The 25,570-nt window shown below is 31.1% G+C and overlaps 2 protein-coding genes across 2 annotated transcripts; one reads left to right on the top strand and one right to left on the bottom strand.

Annotated features, from left to right (window-relative positions):
- Positions 1-214: 214 nt before the first annotated feature.
- On the bottom strand, positions 215-3,207 carry C8Q69DRAFT_29255 (hypothetical protein). The gene is made up of 2 exons (XM_028627037.1): positions 3,125-3,207; positions 215-3,067 (listed from the first exon to the last, which is right to left on the bottom strand). Exon 2 carries the CDS (start codon positions 2,952-2,954, stop codon positions 510-512), a length of 2,445 nt encoding a protein of 814 aa, XP_028489199.1. The 5' UTR covers positions 2,955-3,067; positions 3,125-3,207; the 3' UTR covers positions 215-509.
- Positions 3,208-4,500: 1,293 nt separating this feature from the next.
- On the top strand, positions 4,501-8,310 carry C8Q69DRAFT_29225 (glycine cleavage system P-protein-domain-containing protein). Its single transcript, XM_028627034.1, has 3 exons — positions 4,501-7,817; positions 7,873-8,186; positions 8,242-8,310. Exons 1-2 carry the CDS (start codon positions 4,685-4,687, stop codon positions 7,926-7,928), a joined length of 3,189 nt encoding a protein of 1,062 aa, XP_028489198.1. The 5' UTR covers positions 4,501-4,684; the 3' UTR covers positions 7,929-8,186; positions 8,242-8,310.
- Positions 8,311-25,570: the final 17,260 nt, after the last annotated feature.

The following is a 25,570-nucleotide window of genomic DNA, read 5'->3' as shown; positions in this document are numbered from 1 at the left end:
TATCGGGATTTGTGGAAAACGTTATTGAGAAGAGTTTGAAGGATGGGAGGGATGCGGCCTGAAGATCAAATTCTGGAAAATACCATGTGAATGGAATACCGGAACGGGCAGACGGTTACTGATGTGATAGGTGCCAAGGCTTGAAGAGTAAAAGACTGGATGCAATGTGTACCGCTTGTCTTTAGAGAAGAACAGTAGACTGTTATTTTCAATATAGCAGTTATCATCTCCACTAATTATTAGCAGTCTTAGTATGTATGATGATTTCTTTCCTGTTCCCTATGTCAGACAAAGGTTGAACGATCATATTAAGTGAATTGAGAATAGTCATAAACTCCCTAGAAGACTTAACACACTTCGCTAGCTATACATACTAAATCCAGTCTAGGCTGTCCAGATAGATATCTCGATTCATCCCCACAAACCTTATACCCGCTCATATGATAATCGCAATATCCACCACGGACATGAATTTGGTTGTTGACTGCATCTCAGGATATATGGAGCTTTTAGAAACTGAACAGTCCACTTCGTCTCTTTCCATAAGGATACACGACCAGTGCTGCCAAGAACAAACCAACTGTGATACCGATGGCGACTTGAATCATACCGGATCCGATATTCGAAGCTGCATTATTACCTTGGGCCTGTTGTATGTTGCCATTCGCGTTTTCGGGACCACTTTGTCCTCCATGAGAGGTGACGTTCCCTCGAATCTGATCTGCAGACTGGACTCCCGTGATCAGGGAACCAGTAGAAGCTAGGCCGGAGGGGACCATGATGAAGATAGCTGGAAGAATGGCGGTAGCAGCGTGTCCATGCCAGAGACGGCTGTATAGATTACCCATAGTGCCAATGGCAAATGCGCCTAAACTCTGGGCGACTTGCACATTCGATCCGATACGCTTGGTGCTCCAAAAGTTGACCGTATAGCCAGCCATTGCGATGAAGAACATGACCGGGAGCTGTTTCCATTTTCCCTTGTTGATGATGACGATCCAGAAGATTGTTATCGCAACAAAGGGAAATCGTTGAAGATATTGGTTATTAATACTAGACGGCGGGCATGAAATGTCGGAACTGGCTCCACCATCAATGAGGCCGTAGATTGTTGTACCGGTGGTGATCCCATATCCAAGGAAGAGTGAATAGATGATAGCATAGACCATACGGATGGATCCGGCAATCATTTGGTGGGACTGCAATTCGAGACTGCTGCATAAAACCATAAAACCTGGAAGGATAAGAGCGATAGAAGATTGGACCAGAGTAGAGAAACAAAAGAGATATTGTTGCTTCCCGTTCACCACGCCCCAGCGGATGCTTCCTAACGCGCGGGCGAGGAAAGAGTTCAAGACTGTCGCAAAGACCTCGAAGACATTGGAATAAAGTGCGGAGTTGGGCGCTACTACATGCTGTAAGATACCAAGAAGACAACCAAGGACAAATATCATCGGAAGGTCAATGGGTCTTGCTTCGAAGGCGAAGGGCCCGATCGTCATACTGGCTAACCCGTAGACCAAAACCATAACCCACTTGCCAAACCTAGGCTTTCGGTTCAAGATTTCTTCTAGTTCCGAAGTTGCTTCCTCGACGCCAATGATATCGTGCATCACGTTTTTGTATACTCTATGAGTATCGGCCAGACGTGCCAGGTTCACACCCTGCGCTACCCTGAGAAGTTTGACCTCTGTTGTACGGGTCGACGGGTCGTCAAAGGATATGACCATACAACCCGGGAAGTATAGGAATTGGGCATCGACTTCTAGTACTTTCGCAGTCATCGACATGTATTCCTCCAGTCGATGTGTAGGGGCGCCGTACATCATTAGCGCCTTGCATAGCTGCATTATGAACCTCTGACGGGCGATGATCTCAGCGATGTGAATCGTCACCCGGATCTCATCCTCGAGACGCAGTTTGTTTTCATTCATACTTCCGCCCTTACTGCGCCGTTTGGAAGCAAGAGACATTATTTCTCCAGAGTGGACCGGGGTACTAGCTCCACTGAGATTCGTCGATCCAGCCAGAGAGGACGTTGACTGGTTGGGAGGCTTCTTGTACCACTTAAGCTTTTCTTTTTTTGGAGTTGATGTACCCGAAGACGGTTTGGATGTTTGGAGATCCTCGATATCTGTGTCACTGTCATAACGACCTCTTTGTCCCTGTTGCACATTCTGTAGCTTTAGAAGCTGCGACAAGACTCCACCACCACCTTTACGATACCTATATTGAGAATCGGCATCGGTCTGAAGGCCAGCTGGTGTGCCCTGACCACGAACAGTAGGTCTAGTCTTGCGCCTATCGCCCGTCTGGTTCTGACATAAGTCTCGTACAAGACGATGAGCCTCCGCAGTAGATGTTGCTTGGTCCCGGCGTCTGTCTTCATCGCCCTTGTGCTTATCGTCTGTCATATCCGACACAGGCACATTGCCGCCGCCTGCCCAGTTTTGCTCCGGATGAGCCGGAGTGAGAGAGTCTCCCGTTTCGTGTCCGGGTCCGTGTCCCATCCGTTCTGCAAGGCGCTGACCTTTCTCGCGTATAGTCTTAAATGGATTTGTTGTAGTCTGCTTTAGCTTCTCGCCTAGATTTCCCACATCTGGCTTCTCTGTGTCTTGTTTCTCTGTATCTGGCTTCTCTGTTCCATCGGGTCTGTTGCCATCGTCTTCTGGTGCTGCTCGATCATTGAGCGATATATCCGTCACATCTCTAGACGTACTTGGATCTGGCGTAGACGGTCTCTGTTGCTGCTGGCCTTCATTTCTGAGACGAGATATAAAAGTCTGCGTATCTTCGTCCTGGGGCCTATCATCGAGAGATTTGAACCTGACCCTTTGTCTCCTCGGGGATCCTATGTCGTCTGTATGTGTACCATGCCATCTCTCTTCCAGTTCACGGTCTGGTGTTTTCGTATCGTCGGAATACTCCGAGCTGCTGTAGCTCTCTTGAGACATACTTAGAAAGAGATGAATCACTTTGTTCCCTTATGCTTGATTGTCGTACAGTCTATACCGGGCGTGGGCGAGCTGAGGCCACAGAAATATTCAGCTGACAGTGAAAAGATGCACTGATTGGGTTAGGATCAAGCAAAATGTATATAATAAATTTCGTGCATATAACATACCTTGCGTCAAGAGATACTAAATCCGACCATAGGAACTGCGACACTGTGACCCTCTTTCCCTGTAAGGGACAGACGTCGAGCTCTATCTATCATCCGACGATATTCCTATTGCAGATAGGAGGACCAAGTGAAGACAATCAGATCAACTACTATTCATGTTGAGGACCTCGAGAAACTCACGTAGGAAGTGTATCCTTGAGGCAAATGGTTTTGCCAACGACGGCTTAGCGAAGTTTCTCAAGTATACGTCACTCTCATTATTGAAGGTATCAGGAGCCGCTAAAGGCGTTGTATTCGCGGGTATGAACCATGACCCTTTTCAACTTGGTTGAGAGAGAGAAGCCAGAAAACGGACAAAGGCGAAAAGTCCCGGAAGGCCCATAGAACATTGACCTCAGTGTATTTGACGATACTGCGGTTAAGAGATCTCACTGGTATATCTCGTTGCCTCTGTCTACTTTGGAACCGGAAATAATTTATCTCCATCCATGGCTCCTTCCTTCATATACGAGTCTCGCAAATAAGATCCATAGTATGGTTCCAGAGTTCAGATTGCGGGATGGATTTCCGCTCGTGGGCCTTCCATAGCTGTGGCATAAGGAAGGATAATCTCATCTTTTATCCTGCCCGTAGCATTTCTGTGGCGGTAGCTGTTCCATTTCCCATGTAGACCTCTCTTGACACTGGATAGGGACATACGTATTCCCCAGTTACCGCGAACTGGTATTGAAGCATTTATGATGATTTTCGTGCATAGGATTAATCAAACCTGGAAACACAATAAATTGTCATCAATGATCGTATAGTTATTGATGGTTTGGCTGAAGTATTCCATATTTCAACACTCAAATCTATAGCCAGCACTAGCCTGATAATCTAAACCAACCTATTAATATCGACGTAGCTCTTGTGGGCCCCGGGGGTCAACTTATCGATATCAATTCGCGGTGGAGGAACTACATACAATCGGCCCTGAGATCTCAAGCTACGAATGGAGAGGGTCGCACTTATCGAAGCGCCTTTCATAGTTATAGAAGGTAGAAATAAATCGCGTGTCATCTGGGCTTGAGCCCTCATTTCCCAATGGGGAGTTACGGAGGGGAAAAGGTTTTCCGCGGGAAAGTGGACGATTGCCCGCAAGCTTATCGTTATCAACGGGCATGCGAAACTGATATCAATGATTCGTACTGTATCCGTACCGTATTCCGGGGTCGCCACGGGGCTAAGATACGGAGAAACGAGACCTTTATTGGTCTACTCATCAGGTCCCGGCGGCATTATCACGTGAATACCACTTCTGGCGCGCTTCCGTTACATAACCATACATCAAAGGGCGGGCGATCGGAGAGCAGCAGGAACGAGGGCGGGATGCAAAGGAATGAATGATTCCCACCGCTCTTCGTGGGCGTCTCTTTTTTTTTCCCCTTCTCTTCTCGTGTAACTGTTCGCTTCCCAGCATCATAAAACCTTTCCATCTTTCCAAGGGTGTGGCTCTTGCGTTGCTGAACCGTCCGGTCTGGCAGCAATTGAAGCTCCCACTCTAGTTGACAGTTCTCCAAGATGGCTCCGTCCTTGTATGCTCTTCGCGGAGCAAGCAACCAGTTAACGCGGTTGTCGAAGCTACGCGTGGCTTCGACAAGAGCTCTATATAGGTCACCAGCATCTTCTGTGGCCTCTGGCCGGAATTACCTGCAATTGAGACGTCACCATGCCTCTGCCCGCACAGTTTACACCAGCTCTCTGGCTGACTACGGTGAGCCAGAAGCTCGTGATCTCTTCCAGCCCATTGATACTTTCCCTCGTCGTCATATTGGACCCAGTCCAGATGCTGCGAAGCAGATGCTCGCCACTCTGGATCCCCCGGTAGCATCACTAGACGAGTTTGTCCAGCAGGTGCTGCCGGCAGATATTTTGTCCAAGAAGGACATGGTCGTGACGCCTCCCAGGGTGGGCACAGAGTTACAGAGAGATGATGTCCATGGTGGCCTGGGCGAAACTGATATGCTGAAATTGCTGGAGAAATACAGAGATCAGATCACGACGACAGGAAAACCCTACATTGGCTGTGGCTACTATAACACGATTGTGCCCCCCGTCATTCTTAGGAATGTACTTGAAAACCCTGCTTGGTACACCAGTTATACTCCATACCAGCCGGAAATCAGCCAGGGTCGACTGGAATCGCTGCTCAACTTTCAGACATTGACCGCGGACCTGACAGGACTGCCTGTCGCCAACGCATCCGTTCTGGACGAGGCGACTGCAGCAGCGGAGGCGATGACGATGTCTCTCGCAGTTCTTCCGCTAGCCAGACAGAAGAAGCCGGGTAAGGTCTTTGTGGTGTCCCATCTCTGCCACCCACAGACCATTGCAGTCATGCGGTCTCGCGCCGAAGGCTTTGGGATCGAGCTCAAGATTGGTGATATCCTGGCGGATGATGCTAAGCTGGTCAAGGACCAGGGTGACAGCCTTATCGGTGTCTTGGCCCAGTATCCTGATACTGAAGGAGGCATCTATGACTTCGAGAGCCTGGGAAAGACGATCCATGAGCTCGGAGGTACTTTCAGCGTTGCCACCGACCTCCTGGCATTGACAGTGTTGAAATCCCCTGGGGAGTTTGGCGCTGACATTGCATTTGGAAGCGCTCAGAGACTGGGTGTTCCCATGGGCTTCGGAGGCCCTCATGCTGCTTTCTTCTCTTGTGCGGATAAGTACAAGCGTAAGATCCCTGGACGCCTTGTTGGTGTCTCAAAGGATAGACTGGGAAACCGTGCTCTTAGACTGGCGCTCCAGACTAGAGAGCAGCACATTCGTCGTGAAAAGGCAACCAGCAACATTTGCACAGCGCAAGCCTTGCTCGCCAACATGAGTGCCATGTATGCAGTCTACCATGGCCCGAAGGGACTGAAGGCGATTGCCCAGCGTATCATGGCCCTGACAGCTCTGCTGCAGGAGAAGCTCACGGGGTTGGGATACAATGTCCCCACCAAGAGTAATGTATCCGATGGTAAAGCGTTTTTCGACACGCTGACCGTTGAGCTGCCTAACGTTGATGATGCCGATGCTATCATGAATGCAGCTAGATCAGCCAACCTTTACTTCCGTCGTCTGGATATTACCAGGATTGGCATCTCTCTTGATGAGACAGTCGGCAAGAATGAGCTGAAGGCCATCTTGGATGTCTTCGCTTCTCATTCCTCCAAGGCAGCCGTCGAATTGTCTGGTGAGCTTGGTCCGGTCGCTGTTCCTGCTGCGTTGGAGCGCACATCATCTTACTTGACCCATCCGGTGTTCAACACGCATCACTCGGAGACGGAAATGCTTCGTTACATTCATCACCTCGAGTCAAAGGACCTTTCACTGGCCCACTCCATGATTCCTCTTGGTTCCTGTACGATGAAGCTCAACGCTACTAGTGAGATGATTCCCATCTCGTGGCCCGAATTCTCCCAGATGCACCCTTTCACCCCCACCGATGCAGTCGCCGGTTACACTCAATTCATCGACGAAGTGGAGCAGCAGCTGGCCGACATCACCGGCATGGCTGAAGTCACTGTCCAGCCGAACTCCGGTGCTCAGGGAGAGTTCACCGGTCTCCGAGTGATCAAGAAGTACCAGGACGCGCAAGGTGGCACTAGGAACGTGTGCCTGATCCCCGTGTCGGCTCATGGAACCAACCCTGCCAGTGCTGCCATGGCTGGTATGCGTGTGGTGACCATCAAGTGTGACACCAAGACGGGCAATCTTGACATTGAGGACCTGAAGGCCAAGTGTGAGAAGCACAAGGATGAGCTGGCTGCGATTATGGTCACATATCCCAGCACTTTCGGTGTCTTCGAGCCCGGCATCAAAGAGGTCTGCAAGATCGTGCACGAATATGGCGGTCAGGTCTATATGGATGGTGCCAACATGAATGCACAGATTGGACTTTGCTCTCCTGGAGAGATTGGAGCAGATGTCTGCCACTTGAACCTACACAAGACCTTCTGTATTCCTCACGGCGGTGGTGGCCCTGGCGTGGGACCCATTGGTGTTGCTGAGCATCTGCGCCCATACCTCCCTTCCCACCCGGTCAGCGAGTATCTTCAGGGAAAGCGAGGCGATACCGCATCACCACCCGTCAGTGCCGCTCCATGGGGTAGTGCCAGTCTTCTCCCGATCACGTTCAACTATATCAACATGATGGGCGCCAAGGGCTTGACGCATGCCACCAAGATCACCCTTCTGAACGCCAACTATATCCTGTCGCGTCTCAAGGAGCACTATCCTATCCTCTATACCAACGAGAACGGCCGTTGCGCACACGAGTTTATCCTCGACGTCCGGAAATTCAAGGAGACCTCTGGCATCGAAGCGATTGACATCGCGAAGAGACTGCAGGACTATGGCTTCCACGCGCCAACCATGTCGTGGCCGGTGGCCAACACCCTCATGATTGAACCGACGGAATCGGAGAACAAGGCAGAATTGGATCGATTCTGCGATGCCCTCATCTCGATCCGCCAAGAGATCGCAGCTGTGGAGCGCGGAGAACAGCCACGGGAGGGCAACGTTCTGAAGAATGCGCCTCACACGCAACGAGACCTGCTGTCTAGCGAATGGAACCGTCCATACTCGCGGGAGGAAGCCGCCTATCCTCAGCGATGGCTGTTGGAGAAGAAGTTCTGGCCCACGGTGACCCGTGTGGATGATGGTGAGTTCTTTTATTCCTTTTCAAAACGTTTAGCATGAAGCTGACTGCGGTACAGCATTTGGCGACCAGAATCTCTTCTGCACCTGCGGCCCTGTCGAAGATAGCGAATAATTATGATACCCCCTCTTTCTGTTGTTTTCTCCCTTGTCTAGGGCGGACATTGTTCAAGCTTTATGACTGCATATCTGAATATTTCAACATCTCTTGTTCGCTGCGTTTCAGCGGATCCTGACGAACGTTACGCATTGACTATGATTCAACATTGCCATAGACTTCGCAACGTCTCGCGAGGTTTTCTCCAGTTTAGTTGGACTTCATTTTCTGTGTAATATAATAAATAGTATAGATATATTTTCGATGGGTTCCAGAATATATCAATGTGTTAGTATTCTCCAGCGTCATTTCCCTCTCTGAGCACGTATACCTGAGGAAAGAATCGTCTTCTGTAGTGACCCTCTCTTGTCTAGAAATAATAATGATAGAACCCTTGGCACAGCATGACAGAATATCAGTAGTTGTAACTAGCAATTGTTGATTCTCAAGGGAGACGGCAAGCCAGCCCCACCGAACAGACGCTTATCGGAGACGGCCGATGCCCGATGACCCCAGAAAGCAGAAAAGCAGAAAAGCCACCACGCCAACATCGACGATATCATGCTGGATAATTAATTAGTTAGTTCACAGTTGTAGCGGTGATAGTGATAGGAAGTTGCACTTTCACTGGTAGTTTCTCTATTCTCCCAATCCTAATACTTGCGAGAAACAGCTGCTGGTATCCATTATGTGTGGAATGCACCCCTTCCGGACGCATGCGGGGAGATGTTTCTCTGGTTGTTCCCCCACGTCGGCCTCTCCTCTTCCCAGCATCCTCACGAGCAGAGGATCTCTAGCGGAGCATGCGTTGGAATCCGATCCGATCAGCAGTTGAACTTGTATCTACTAGTGACCGGCTATTTAGCTCGATTTTGGCATCCCCGTGGAGTTCGCCGCCAGCCTGCTTTAGCTGTTTTATGAAGGAAGCGGGAGAAAGCTTGCTTGATTGGATCTAGGAGCTAGGCGAAGCCTATATGGGCTCGCCTAGGTTACGTGATCACTAGGGAGCAGGGCGCCGAAAGGGGGCAGCCGGAGGGGGCCTTTAATACCTACCCTTGCACTGAGCACTAGGGAATATATAGCAATTATTTAAATAACTAAATATAAATAAATAGGACTAACTAAAAAGCAGACAGGGTATAAAAGTAAAAAAATAAATAGTCTAATTATATAGTTAAGCAATTATAGTTAAGCTAAGCTGCTTAAGCTAGATTCAGAACTTTAAAACTATTAGTCCCTTTATAAAATTATTAGCGATATTATCTGCTGAATTAATATATTTTAAATTAATTATGCCTTAGGCAAGTATATTACAGATATAATAGAATTATATATTAATATACTTAGAGTATTTAATGCCAGCAGAAGCGCAGATTAGATTCTAGGCTCTATTATTATTAATATTTAAAATAATTAGACTAATATCCTTTATAATACCTATATTAATTATTAAATAATATATCTACTAGGCTTCTCTAGCAGCTTTAGAAGCAGCTATATATTCTGCTTTATTAGAGCTAATTAAGATATAAGTTTGCTTATAGATCTTTTATAAAATAAGTTTACTAATAAGTATAAAAATATATCTTAAGGTAGAGTAATATTTATTATAATCCCTAATATAGTTAGAGTTATAATAGGCTTATAAAAGTCTAATATCCCTATTACTTTTATAGTATATAATGCTATAGTTAGAATATTTAGCTAAATAATATATAATATACTTTAAAGCTATATAACTCTTTAGAGTTAAATAAAAGTTCCTCTTAGCTAATAAGCTTATAATTCTAAATAGATTAGGGCAAGTCTTAATAGCTAGCTATTAGTAACAGCTAATACCCTATTAATATTCTTTAGTATTAATTATAGAACTAGGCTTATTATTAATTTAAAACTTAAAATCTATAAGAGATTTTATATGGCTAAAATCTTTCTATTTAAAAGATTAGATAAATTTATATATATACCCTATTTAAGTAAGCTATATACTCTTTTTACTATAAGAGACTTCTATCCTTAGATAGTGCTTAATAGGCCCTAAGTTCTTTATTTTAAATTGCTTAGAGATGCTATTATAAACTCCCTAAATAATTAATTATTTAAAGGCATATATAGAGAAGTTATTAATATAGATAGTAATATAGATATTTTCTATAATAATAGAGATTTAAAGGCAGAGATTATATAGAAATAGCCTAAACCCAATATTAAATAAATACTTTACTAAGGTATTATACTATATCTTTATAAAAGGGGTTAATCTATAAAGAGCTTAGTCCAGTTTATAAACTAGAATATTATCTTTACCTTTATAAAAGCTAATAGGCTAAAATATATAGATATTATATTTTAATTTACTATTTAAGAAGGCCTATATAATATTAGCTTAAAGAATAGCCTAGCTATAGTAAGTAGCAGAAGCTATTAATATATTAGTAATTATAATAGAGACTATTAGAGTATAAGTTATTATATTAAATATAATCTTATCTAGTATATTATTATAGATAATCTAGTAAGCTTTATAAATAATTAAGCTATTAGGACTCTTTTTCTTTTTATATACTTATCTACTAGGTATAGAATAGGTCCTAAAAAAAAGCTTATTTTAATAAATTAAATACTAGCATTTTTATTTTACTAATAAGTTAATTTTTTTCCTTATAGCTTCCTATTATTAGGGAGCTTTAATATATATTATAGTAGCTTTATAGGACTTAGGAGTATTTAATTCCTCTTAAAATAAGATTATATATATTTTTATTAAATTAGTAAATCGGCGCTAGATAATATTAAGATTATTAATAGAGTTAATTTCTTTATTATATACTGTAGAATTCTTATAGTTAGTTAAATTTAATATAATAGCTAAGATAGTAAGCGCTGGCTTATTACGAACTAGGGCTATAATACCTAATCTAGACCTACTAAGACCTAGGATAAATAACCTAAGATAAATAATAAAAGATAATAAGATAACTAGATCTATATATAATAATTAGATTAGCTAGTTATAGATAGAGCCGTTAAGACTAAGTTATTTAAATAACCTAATAGAATAAACAGATAGATAAATAACCCCTAAAAAAATAGAAATTAGACAAATTAGCAATTTATTCTGATTACTACTAAATCTCACTTTTAACTCTATTATATATAGACAGCTATTTGCCTATATCTCTATCTCTTATCTTATATTCTATTTGACTAATCTAATTAATTACCTCTAATAAAAAGCTTCCTTACCTTAATTTTTTATAGTTTAAATTGCTTAACTAATAATATATTAAGAAGAGAAAAGATATTAAGAAGTAGTATTAGAGATTAATATAGAGAATCTGTAAATAACCTAAGACCTGTGCGGTTTAAATCTAAACCTAAATATAGTTTAAAACCTAGCATTTAGCTCGGACTAGTAATTACTATAGATCTAAAAGATCTAACTAATCTAGAAAATATTATAGCCCCTAATATTTAATTAGAATTAAATATTATTAATACCGGACCTACTACCTCGCTAGATATATTATATTAAGTTAATAACACAGTAATAAAAGCTCTATAAGATATAATTTAAGGACTATTAGAAAAGATAAATATAGCTATAGTTATAGAGTTAATAAAATAAATTAATATAACTCCTAAATCTAGATCTATTACTAAACTGCCTAAACCTTATTAATATTAAGCTAAGGATTTAAATGCTTACTACTGTTAATGCTATTATATAGACTAATACTTTACCTATAATATATTAATATTTGTAATTAAAGTAAATAAGGTAAACTATACTACTATATTACTTTCAGATAACTATAGAATAGCTTAAAGTTATAGACCCCCTGCTTTAGCTATAATTTTATAACAGAGATTTTAGCAGTAGCTATTAGATTATTTTAAAGACTTAAAATTTAGACCCTAGACAGTTATTATATAATTCTAAAGGCTAAAGCAATAGCTAGGATAAATTGCTTAAGAATTTCTTAATAAATTTAAGCTTTATAAAGCTAAATTAGCTTTAAAAAATAATATCTAGAGCTAAACTTTCTTCTCTATATTATAGGAAGATATACAGAACTAGTTATTTAAGTATATATATATTTTAACTAATTTATTACAACTAGCTTTAGAAGCTATAATTATTAAATAAAGCCCTTAAGACTCTATTAAAACCTAATTAAAAGACTATAAAAAAAAAAATAATTCTACCCTTATATAAGGGAGAAGGACTAATTCTATCTATATATAAGAGATAAGCAAAAAAATAAATTATCTTAGTTAACCTTTATAAAGACTTATTCAGAATATAAACTAAAAAAGTTTAAAACTTTAGAAGAGTAAGAACAATTAATAAAAAAAGGGTAATATTTTAATTATAAAAAAAACAGATATATATTAAGGTGCGGGCTCAGGAAGCGGGTTAGAATAAATAGAATAAGGAAGTTAATACTAAAACTAGCTATAAGATCTTTATCTAGCTAATTTAGATTAGAATAGGCTATTACAGGTAAGCTTAGTAAATAAAATATAGCTTAAAAAGCTTAAATTTAAATTAAGCTATGCGCTAAAGATATCTTTGTAAAATTATATAATACCTTATATAAGCATTAGCTAATAGATCTTTATCTCCTATACTAGTATTATAATAATACTCCCCTTCTTAGGGTTAAATTTTATTAAGACTATTTTCTAGCTTTAGCTTATTTAAATAGCAGTAATAAAAATTAATAATAATTTTTTAAGCATATTATAGATAATATATAGGCTCTTTAATTAAGTTATTATAATCTATCTATTTAATAGTATATTATAGTTAAGGGCCTTTATACCTATAGTATTCTTATTAAAAGTTTAGGATATTTTTAATAACCTATTCTTTAAGGCTATTAACTTTAATAAGTAGTAATAAAGATTATTTTTATTTAGGTATAGAATCTTTAGTAATAAAATAAAGTAAGCTAATATTAAATATAGAATAGATATATATTAAGATAGGCAAGTTAAGCTAATAAGTATATAGGCTAATAATCTTAGTAATATAGAATAGGCTAAGATTCTTTTAATTAAATTTCTTCTAAGGGCGCTAGGTACAGATATTTTAAGTATTTAATTAAATAGACTATCTTATATAATAGTAGTAGGCTAAGGTTTAATAGCAGTTAATCTACTCTTTATAATAGGCTTAAGCGGTATAAATTTAAATATAGATATAATCTATAATATTTTATATCTTTTTAATAAAGGTTTTAGTATCTCTAATAGCAGGCTAGTTTATAGGCTAAATAGGCTTAAATCTTATATATAGATAGAACCTATAATTAGTAAAAAAAGGTAATACTCTAATAATCTCAGAATAATAGGAATTTAATATAAACTTAGCTAGAAATAGCTAGTTAACCTAATTATCTTATAAATAGCTAATATAAATGCATAAATATTATTTTAAGATAGCATTTATCCTTTTAATTTAATTATTAATCTTAAGATAATAAATAGTAGATAGTAGGTTTATAATATCTAAATATTAAGTTAAGTATTTTTAAAAAGCAGTAATAAATTAGGGGCCTTAATTAAATATTATAGTCTTTAATAGCCTATAAAGCTTCTATATATAGCAGATATATAATTATACTACTCTTTTAATATTATAAATAGCCTAGTAAAGAATAAAGTACTTTATCTTTATAAATTAATCTATAATAACTAATATAGCATTATAACCTTAGTAAGATATAAATCTAGTAATAAAATCTATTAAGATATTTTACTAAAAGTATTTAGAAATAGGGAGCTAGTATAAAACTTTTTAATAGCCTTTATTTAAGAATATAATATAATAGTAAATATAGCAATTCTAGATCTAGCAATTTATATATTAGTATATATTTAGCTAATAATATTCTTATAAGATTAGGTTATAAAGCTTATATTTTTTAAAGTATTTAAGTATATACTTATTATAGTATTTTTATAATAAATAGGCTCTTAGCTTATTATAATTAGAAATATATAGATAGTCTTTATAGTATAGATATCTTCCTTTTTACTAATAATTAGCTAGTATAATCTTAGGATAATAGTTAGCTTTATAATCTAAGGCTTATAGAATAAACTATATTAAGTTATTAAATAAGTAAGCTATATCTAATAGATCTTTAATATTAGATAAATACTCTAATTTATTAAGTATAATAGGGGAACTCAGTTAGTCTTACTTAATAAGCTAGGCTATTTTTTTAATAGGCTAAATAGTCTCTTTAATAGACTAAATTATCTCCTTAATAAGTTAAATAATCTTAATAAATTAATTAGATAGTAAGATAGACTAAATAGATTCTTTAGGCTAAATAGATTAATATCTTAAAACAGATTAAGTAAATATTCCTATAAGTTTAGCAGAATTTCTAACCTCTTAAGCTATTAAATTAGCAAAATAAATATACCTTACTATTTAACTCCTAATAATAGCTTTTAATTTTAGGGATCTTTAAATCTATAGGTTAAGATTCTCCTTTTTTAAGACTATCTGGCTCTAATATTATAGCTATTTATCCCCCTCCTTAAAGAGATCTTCTAACCTCCTAATTAAAGTATTAAGCTTTATTTCTTACTTTCTAGGTTAGTATATAATTTAGAAATTAAACTAGGATAGAAACTTAAACTAATAAGCCTATTATTAGTTTAGTAACTTAATTAATATAAAATATTTTAGATTATAATAGTTTATAATAACTTTAATTAGTAATAGTATATCTTTAAGCTTAGGATATTATTCCTTAAAATAGCAGATAATTACTAGCAGTTTTTTATTATAAATCTTATAATTATATTTTATAGCAAAGAGCTTCTTTAAGAAAAATATAATAAAATACAAGATTTCTTTATTATTATACTAGGACATAACTCTAGCTAATATATAGTTAGATAAGTTAGTTTTAACTATAACCTCGCAGGTCTAATTAAATAGCTTTAAAATTAGGGCTTAAATAAATATTTCTTTTAGGGCTTTAAAACTAGACTAATAGGCAAGTATCTAATTAAAGAGAACTCCTTTCTAAATTAAGCTTATAAGCAGTATAATTATTTTAAAAAAATTATAAATAAATTAATAATAAAAGTTGCTGAACCTAATAAAAGCTTATATATTAATTATATAGATTAAAGTCTTCTATTTAGTAATTATTTTTACCTTATTTAGGTTTATCTTAATATAGTCCTGGCTAATAATAATGCTTAAAAATTTAATCTTAGAGATAATAAACTTATACTTCTAGATCTTTATATATAGGCCTATTTTATATAGCTTCTATAAAATAGCGCAGATATATTAAATATATTTAAAACAGATTATATTATATACTAGAATATTATTAAGATATATAATATAAAAGATATTAAGATAATTTTATAGGGTATTATTAATAAACTATTAAAATATTACTAGTATTTCTATTAAGCTAAATAGTATTATTAATAATTTAAATAGGCTAAGTTAAGTATAAAAGGTAATTAAGTATTCTTATTCTTTTTTAATATAAAAGTTATTAAATACAGAAATAATATTAATCTTTATAAAATACTTTATTTCTTTTAAATTATTTAGGGTCTCCTTAGTTAAGAGCAGGGGGTATTAATTTTTAATAGTTATTATATTTAGGGCTTAATAATTTATATAGATCTATATTTCTCTACTAGGCTTCTTAATAAATAAAATTAGAAATATAGCAGGTAATAAGCTTAGGCGGATAAATCCCTTTTTTAAGTTTTTTTTAATCTATTCTTTTAGGACCTTTAATTTATTTTAAGATATAGTATATAGGGGTTTAAAGGGGAGTAACTTCTCCTTTAATAGCTTAATATTATAGTTATAAGAATAGTATAATAACAGGCGCTTAGCCTCCTTAAAAAAAAAGATATTAGTATAATTCTTAAACTTCTTAGGCAGTAAGTAAATAAAGTCTTTTTCCTAAACTTATTTAATCCTTAAAGTAATATCTAAGTCCTCTAAAGTAATTATAAATATTTAAATATTTCTTTAAATATAGATAAAATAAGCGGCTAAAAAAATAAAAGCTATATTTCTCTTTTTTAGTCCTCTAAGTCTTAAGGGCAGATATTAAGGCAAAGCCTTTAGGAGAATATTATATAAAGCAAATATTTTAATTAGCTTTAGAAATATATTATAATTCTTTTAATAATAATTATTATTAAAAGCAATATTATAGGTAATAAATTATAGATATAGGTTATAGTGCTTTAATTAGAAGAGTCCTAAGATAATAAGATAGTATATTAGTTAAATAATATAAAATTTAATATCTTTCTTAAAATAATCCTTAATTCTTATATTTATCTAGATATAGTATATAATTTTCTTATCCTCTAGTTCTCTTCTATTAAATATATATAAGATAATTGGGCTCTTTAGGGAGATAAGCTCTAATTTCTAATCTTTAGCCTATTTTTAATTTATAAATCTTTATCTTTTAGCTCTAGTATTAAGTAGGGCATAAATTAATAAATAAATCTTCTTCTTCTTCTTTTCTAATATTATAGGCAGTATTATTAATTTTAATTATTATAAATATTTCTTAAGATTAATTCTATAAATAATAGCAGTAGAGATTTAGATAATATATAATTCTTAAGCCTAGCTATAATTTATTTTAAGCTTATTCCTTTTACTAAAAACTAGCTAAAGGATAAATTATATAAATTTAAGAACTAGATTACCTAAGGAGTTTAAAGACAGAGTTTATATATAGCTATAATCTAGATCTTCTAGCAATTATCTAAATATAAGTAATTTTTAATATAATATTTTAGAGAGCTATATTAGAAACAGGTATTAGTTTTATAATATAATAAGCTATATTCTCTTTTATTTAGGCGTCTAGAAATACTTAAATCTATTAAATTATATAGTTATATTAGGGCTAGTTTATTTTTTTATACAAAGCTTCTCTAAGGCTAACTATTATATTTTATAGCTAGGGTAGAACTTAGAGTAAATAAGAGAGATTAAATATATTAAATAGGTTTTAAAATAGTAATATAAGTCTTTATAATAAGAGGCTAGTTTATAATATATTAATAATAATAGTTCTTAAGGTCTTATAAGAATTTAATAAATTAATAATATTTATAACTTAGGGGCTAGCTATATAATAATATTCCTTAAAATTTTTAACTAATAGTTTACTTTAATAGAGTAGATAATATTTTTTTAAATATTTTTTCTTCTAGTACTAGGCGTTAGAACTTAATAAAAAAGATTTTAAATTTTTTATTAGTCTAATAGAGATTAAACAATTTACTATATATATTATTTATATAATTAGAATTATTAAATATATACTCTAGGATATCTAGAATCTCTTAATAATTGCTAAGAATATAGGTCCTATCTCTAATATATAGCAATATTTAAGTATAGGGCGTATCTTTTAAATAATTAGTTATATAGGCTATATAGCTCTAGGAGGTTAAGAATTAGTCTTAATTAATTATTATCTTCCCCTAGATTTAGGCTATAAAGTATTAAAGATTCTTTTAATTGCTTTTAAATTTATTAAAATTAAAGAGTCTCTCTAAAAATTTAAGGGTAAAGAAAAATATAATAATAAATATCTTAGATATTTTTATTAGAGCAGCTGCAGGCCTTTTAATATTAAGCTTAGATTTAAATATAAATATAGGTATATTTATAATAGGAGTAGCTATATAATAAGCTTAGTCTCTCTTAATAATAGCCCAAATATATTATTATTTCTTTTTATTAAGCTATATTTCCTAATATTATTAAACGGCCTTAAAGTTAATATTTTTTTATTTAAATCTCTATTATATAGCCGCGAACTCCTACTAAAGTTTTTAAAATTTTATTTTAATTTATTTAATATATTAGCTAGCTTTATTTATAGATAACTTAGCTCTAACAATATATTTATATATTAGGTAATAATAATTATATTATTTTAGCCTATAGCTAGCAGTAATATATTTAATAAACTCTCTTAGAGTTATTAATAAGAATAGGGGAATTAAAGCAGGTATTATTAATAATATTAACTCCTAGATAAAAGCTATATAGTATTAAAATATAGGCTTAAGAAGCGGGTTAGAATAAATAGAATAAGGAAGTTAATATTAGAATTAGCTATAGAATCTTTATCTAGTTAATTTAAATTAGAACAGGCTATTACAGGCAGGCTTAATAAATAAGATATAGCTTAAAGAGCTTAAATTCAGATTAAGCTATGCACTGAAGATATCTTCGCGAGGTTATATAATACCTTATATAAGTATTAGCCGGTAGATCTCTATCTTCTATACTAGCACTATAATAATATATTAGTAAATAATATCTTAAGAAGACTGCAAAAGACTCTAATTCCCTAAAGAATAAAGGCATTAAGCTTAGAGTACTTTAATAACTTAAAGGCGCAGAGCTAAAATTTATAACTTTAATAGGTATATTAATTAAGAGTTATACTATAAAAATAAATATACTTCTTAACTCTTAAGCATATACTAATTTTATTAACTGTAATTTTTTACTATATTATAGATATAAAGGGTTTCCTTAAAAGCTAGTTAGATATATCTTATAGATAAAAGACTAAACAATATTAATTTATAGCTATTTCTTAATTACTATTAAGGTAAAAGATTTAGAGGGGAAAATAGAATAATATAAAATTAACTTCTAAATTATTTCTATATAAAAACTTAATATAATTAGAAAGAATTAGAATATAATATTAAGATTATTATAGTTATACTATAACAATCCTATTATAGATTAAAGATATTTAACTTAAAGATATTAGTAAGAGGCTTTACCCTAGATTAAGATTTAAACCCTATAAGTATTTATAGAGATAGTATAAAATTAACCGATCTATTATATATAAAAGGAATATATTAAAATAGATAAAGAAGAAATTTAACTTCTTCTATATTATATATAATTCTAAAATATCTTCTTAAAAGAAGGAGCTAAAATATTACCCCTGCTAGAAGATACTAAGACCTATATAATAAAGTTAATTAATAATAAGATACTGCTATAGAGGCCTCTATACTTATATTTTGCTAGAAAACTAAATATACTATAAAAATATTTAGAAGATATATAATAATAGGGTTAGATTTAGGCTTTAACTAGCCCAGCCGGATTACTAATTATCTTTATCTCTAAAAAAGATAATAAATTATGCTTATATATTAATTATTAAGGACTAAATGCTTAAATAATTAAAAATTACTATCTATTGCTATAGATAGATAAGATACTAGATTAATTAATAGGTATAAGATTTTTTATAAAACTTAACCTCTAAAAAGCCTATTATAAAATATATATATAAAGGAGAGATAAATAGAAGATAGCATTTAGAACTTAATATAGCTATTTTAAATATCTTATTATACTGTTTAAATTATATAATACTCTAGCTATATTTTAAGCCTATATTAATATAATACTTAGGGGCCTATTAAATATCTGCTATATTATATATCTAGATAATATTTTAATCTTCTTAATAGATAAGAAAAAATATAAATAGTATATCTCTAAAGTGCTAAAAAGACTTTATAAGTATAATTTATATATAAAGCTAAGTAAATACAAATTCTATAAGGAAGAAGTCTCCTTTCTCAGATTTATTATAGGATAAGATAAAATTAAAATAAATCCCTCTAGAATTAAAACAATTTATAATTAACCTATATTAAAGATCTTTTATAATATTTAGATCTTTTTAAGATTTATAAGTTTTTTTAAGAGATTTATCTATAATTACTCTTCTATTATAATATTATTAATAGATTTATTTAAGGGCAGTAAGTATAGTAAAAAGATAGGCCTATTAGAATAAATACTTAAAATATAGAAAATATTTAAAGATTTAAAGATTATATTTATTAAACTGCTAGTATTATAGTATTATAATTTAAAGAAGCTAATTATAGTAGCTATAAATATCTTAAGATTTACTTTAGCTGCTATTCTATTATAGCTTATAAATAAGATAATAAAGTAGTAGTATCTAGTTATATACTTCTTAAAGAAATTTATTAAAATTAAATATTAATATAAAGTATATAATTAAAAACTATTAGTAATAGTTAAAGCTTTTAAGCATTAAAGATATTATTTAGATAGCAGTAAATACCTTATTTAAATATAGATTAACTATATAAACCTATATTACTTCTTTATAATAAAGACTTTAAATAATAAGTAAGTAAAATAGGCGAAGCTATTAGCAAGCTATAACTTTTATATTAAATATAAGCTAGATTATTTAAATATAATTAATATACTATCTTAAAAATTAAATTATAAACCCTTAGAGAAAGAGTAGGAGATTAGACTATTATTTATCTTATAGAAGAAACTAAAACTATATATTTTAAATAAAAAAGATAGTATAGGTAGTTGTAAATATTTATTATTAAGATTATTAATATTAAAAGTTATTAATAGGGAGATAATCTAAGATTCTTTAAAGCTTAATCTTTTAAAGTTGCTTAGGCAGCTCTAGTAGAGAAATACTTTTATATTAGAAAAGATTAATAGTTTAGAGACTAATTAATCTAGAAGCTTTAAATAAACTATAAATAGTAAGAGTCTGCTATAAAGATAGGATTAAATTTATATCTTAAATAAATATTTATTAAAATAAGAATTGCTATAAATTTATTATAATAATTTATATACTAGCTATTAAAAAGTTAAAACTATAAAAGAGCTATTTAAATAAAAGTTTTATTAGCTAGGTATATAGAATAATATATAAAGATATATTAAAACCTATAATATCTATAAAAGGAATTAAATTCCTAAATATAAGCTATATAGGCAGTTAAGCTTATTATTTATAGTAGAAAGACCTTAATAGAGTATATTAATAGACTTTATTATTAGACTGCTATTATTAACTTAATAGAGAGTTAAATATAATATAATCTTAATAGTTATAGACTAATACTTTAAGATAGCTTTATATATCTTAATCTAAGAAATAATTATTGTAGAAGACTTAGCTAATCTAATTATAGAAAGGGTATATTACTAGTTTAGTCTCCTAATATTAATTATTTTAAATAGGGGATTAGTATTTACTAATAAATACTAGACCGAGCTTTATTAGTATATATAAATTATATAATTAATAAGCACTGCTTTTTATTTATAAATAAATAGACAGATAAAGCGCTAAAATTAGACCTTAGAGTATTATCTAAGAGTATATATAAATTATTATTAAAATAATTAGGTATTATTATTAGGTATAGCGGAGTATACCTATAATAATATAAAGTATTTTACTATTAATTACTTGCTATTTAAGGCCCTTTATAGATTTAATCTTAATAGCTAAGATAAATATAATATAAGAATAAGATTAAATATTCCTGCTATTAAAAAACAACTTAAAGAATTAGTAGATATTAAGGTAAAGTTAGAAAAGCACTTATAATATATTATTAAGGTATAAGTAAAATACTATAATAAGAAGTATACGCCTAAATTATATAAAATTAGGGATTAAGTTCTTCTATTAATAAAGAATCTATAAACTAATTAATCTAATAAGAAATTAGACTATTAATTTTTTAGACCCTATAAAGTAATTAAAATAATTAGAAAGTAAGTATACTAAATATAACTGCTAAAGAGCCTAGGTAAGATATATCTTATATTCTATATCTCCCTGCTAGAGCCCTATAATTAATAAAAAGGTATAGAACTTAAACAGCTAAATCTAGTTTTTATTAATAGAGAATAAAAATAGGAGATAAAAAAAATCCTTAATAAATAAACCTTTTATAAAAAAAAACAGTTCTTAATAAAATAAAAAGAATATCTTTTATATAAGAACTTATAGTAGATATTAGAAGATTTTATATATATAATAAAAGCTTTAGAGGAGTATTATAATAAGAACCTTAATAAGGCTCTTAATATAAGTAAACTATTTAAATAAAGATAAAATAAAAGAGAGCTATAAAATAAAAAGTAAAGTAAAATAAATAAATAATAGTACTTTTCTTTTATTAGATTTTTAACTATTATTAAATATATTGCTATATATATTACTCTTTCTCTAATTTTCTTATAGGGTTTAAGAGTTTTAAAAAGAATATAGAAGAAAGGAATTCTAATAAAAATAATTTAATTTAACTAAGCTAGCCCCGGCTAAGGCTTTAAATATAAGCTTATAAAATTATTCTATTTAGCTATTTTACTATTATAAAACCTCTTAATAATATCTTCCTTCTCCTTATTAGAGAATAGAGGCAGTTTTTATAATTAGGCAAATATATTTGCTATATATAAGATATTGCGGTTTAATAAATAAATTATTTAATATAACTTCTAAAGGAGATATAATAACTCTAATTTAAAATATAATAGGGTTAATAAGATAATAGCAGTATTAAGCTAGCATCTAATAGTTTTAGATATAGATTTCTATATATATACCTCTATAAAGGAGATATATATATTTACAGCCTTATTATAAGACTCTAAATTACTTAAAAAATAAGCCTTTTAGCTAAGACTTTAAATATAAATTAATTTAGCTTTATATACTGGCAGTATAAGAATATATAATTTATAAAGGCCCTTATAATAGAAATATTTTACATTAATATAAGAATAAATATACTATTACTTAAAATCCTATATTAGGGCCTTTAAATAATAAAAATATATCTTTTATAAGATAAAAGGAAAGTCTTTAATTAAACTCTCTAGGCTAAAAGAATTTATAATAAGGTCTGCCTTAAAGGTAATAAAATAATTTACTATTATATTAATATCAGTAATAATAATTAATATTATTATCTTAATAAGAGCTAGATTAATTTAAGGAGGAAATATCTTAATAATAGCCTTAATTTTAGGAATAAAAGTTATAATAGTATTTTAAATTCCCTAAATCTCTATATTAAGGACCTTTTTTACCTTTAATTTCTTTTATAGTTTCTTAGTTAGCTAAGTAAGAGTTTTTTCTATTATAGGTATAATAAGAGCAATATTATTATAACTATATTTTAATCTTTAAAGAGAATATAATAGATTAGCCTATATTTTTTTATATATAGGAGAAACTATATTACTAAATATAAACTAATCTCTATATATTTTAAATAGAAGATACTCCTCTATTAAAAGGTTCTCTATAAATACTCTTAATAAAAATTTTACTATTATTATTAATAGCAATAAATAAAATAATTTATAAAGAAAGAGTTATTAATTCTAATATTATATTAGCAGTTAAAGATATAGGGGGAGAAAATAGCTTATTAAGCTATTTATTATCTATAAGCTAATAACTAAGTAAATAATCTTTAATTAATAGCTATAATAGCTTAAGGCTAACTATAAGGGCCTTATTAAAAGGGCCTAGAAAAAATAAAATATACTTAAAGCGCTTAAGAGATATTACTATATTAATTAGCACTATTATATAAACCTAAAGGGTTATAATTTATATTAAGCATATACGCAGAACCTATAAAGGAAATAACTTAAAAATCCTATTTTTAATATACCTGTATAAATATTAGCTATTTCTATATTTAAACTATTAAATATAGCACTAAATAAGCTATAGAAATAAGAAAAGAATAGTTTAATATATAGACAGGAGGACAGGAGTTAGTTAGTAAAAAATAGAAATACTCCTAATCTTCTAGGTAAAAATATTAAAATAAAGCTAATATTAGATAAATTCATATAATAAGCATATCTTAATAGTAATTTATTACTATTACTATAGCTATACCTAAAATATCTATATCTATATAATAAACTTTATACAGCTTAGGATAAGCCTTTTAATAGGGGAAGATACTATTATAAACTAAGGCTATAATACTTAATCTAGACCTACTAAGACCTAAGATAGATAACCTAAGATAGATAATAAAAGATAATAAGATAACTAGATCTATATATAATAGTTAGATTAGCTAGTTATAAATAAAGCTATTAAAACTAAATTATCTAGATAACCTAATAGAATAAATAAATAGATAAATAACCTCTAAAAGAATAGAAGTTAAATAAATTAGTAATTTATTCTAATTACTATTAAATCTAACTTTTAACTCTACTATGCATAGACAGCTACTTACTTATATCTCTACTTCTTATCTTATATTCTGTTTAACTAGTCTAACTAGTTACCTCCGATAAAGAGCTTCTTTACCCCAGCTCTTTACACAGCTTATAAAGCTTAAGGCTGAGCTTCGCCAGCGCAGTAATATTATTTATATAAAAATATAGAATCTATATTATTATTTTAGTAGCAGTATCTAATAATAGTATATTATTTTTATTAGATATACTAAAAAAAAGGGCTAGTTTATCCTTTAAAAGAAGCTTACTTAATAAAGCTTTAGGGTTAATTAGTAAATAATATATTAAAGCTCTAAATTAGTATAGATATAAAGCTATAATAAGAGTATTCCTTTAAGCTTAAGCTAGGATATATTATTTAATAGGCTTAATATTGCTACTATAAGATATAGCTCCTAAAATATAGTTATAGAATAATAGAATTAAAGTAGGGATTTAGTTTATAATATATATACTATACTAGATAATATATAGCTAAAAGAAGTACTTTAAGCTAGAGTTAATTATTATAGCTTAAGCTCGCTCTATAATAGTCCTTATAAAGCATTTGCTTATACTATTTTACTAAAGTATATAAGTAGCTATAGGTTTATAGGCAATGCCTAGTATTTTAAAAAAAGTATTTAAAGCTTTAGTATAGAGCTTATTATTTAATTAAATATATATAACTATAAAACTCTCTGTATTTAATTAATATATTAAATTATTAATAAAAGATAAAATATAGGCTCTGTCTATTATAAGATATATCTACCTATAGCGAGTAGCGTTATCTATAATTAATAATATATATCTTATTTTAATATAGCTGGGGAGGTCTTTATCTGTTTTATAATCTAATATACGCCCGCTACTAATAATATTAATATAAAGATATTTAGCAGATACTATAGCTCTAGGCATAGGCCTTTATAAAACCTATTTAATAATTTTAATCTATTAGTAAATAGTATAAAATAAAAGATCTTTAGCTCCTATAACAGCAATATTAAAAAAAGAATTATATATTAAGTAGAGCAGATTACTTTAATTAATATAACTAAAAATTTAGTATTATTTTATTAAAGATCTAGTAATATAATTAACATAGACATGGGCGTATAATACTACCTTAGCGTCGCCTGCCTGCTATCTTAATAGAGTATAAAAATACAAGGTATAGAAGCCTCAGGCTAATAACTTAGCTATATAATTATTTCCTTATATAGCTAATAAAAAGATAACTTCTTTATCCCCTATACTATAATAATTTAGTAGTATATTAAGATTATTTAGGATCTAACTATTATTAAGAGTATCTTAAAAACTATTATAGTAATTTATTATATTATTTAATTATTATCTTAAGCTAGCTTTTAATGCTAACAGGTTATCTATAGTCTTTTCTCTATTATATATAAAGTTATCTATTATTATTAAAAGTCTTTATATTACTTATCCTCTATATCTCTTTTTATTAAGATTTATTTTAATATTATTAAGCTTTATCTCT

The sequence above is a fragment of the Paecilomyces variotii genome, assembly GCF_004022145.1.
Source record: "Paecilomyces variotii strain CBS 101075 chromosome Unknown C8Q69scaffold_1, whole genome shotgun sequence".
NCBI lineage: Eukaryota > Fungi > Ascomycota > Eurotiomycetes > Eurotiales > Thermoascaceae > Paecilomyces > Paecilomyces variotii.
The sequence above is the reverse complement of the archived record's forward strand: the minus strand, read 5'-3'. Positions and strand labels throughout refer to the sequence as shown.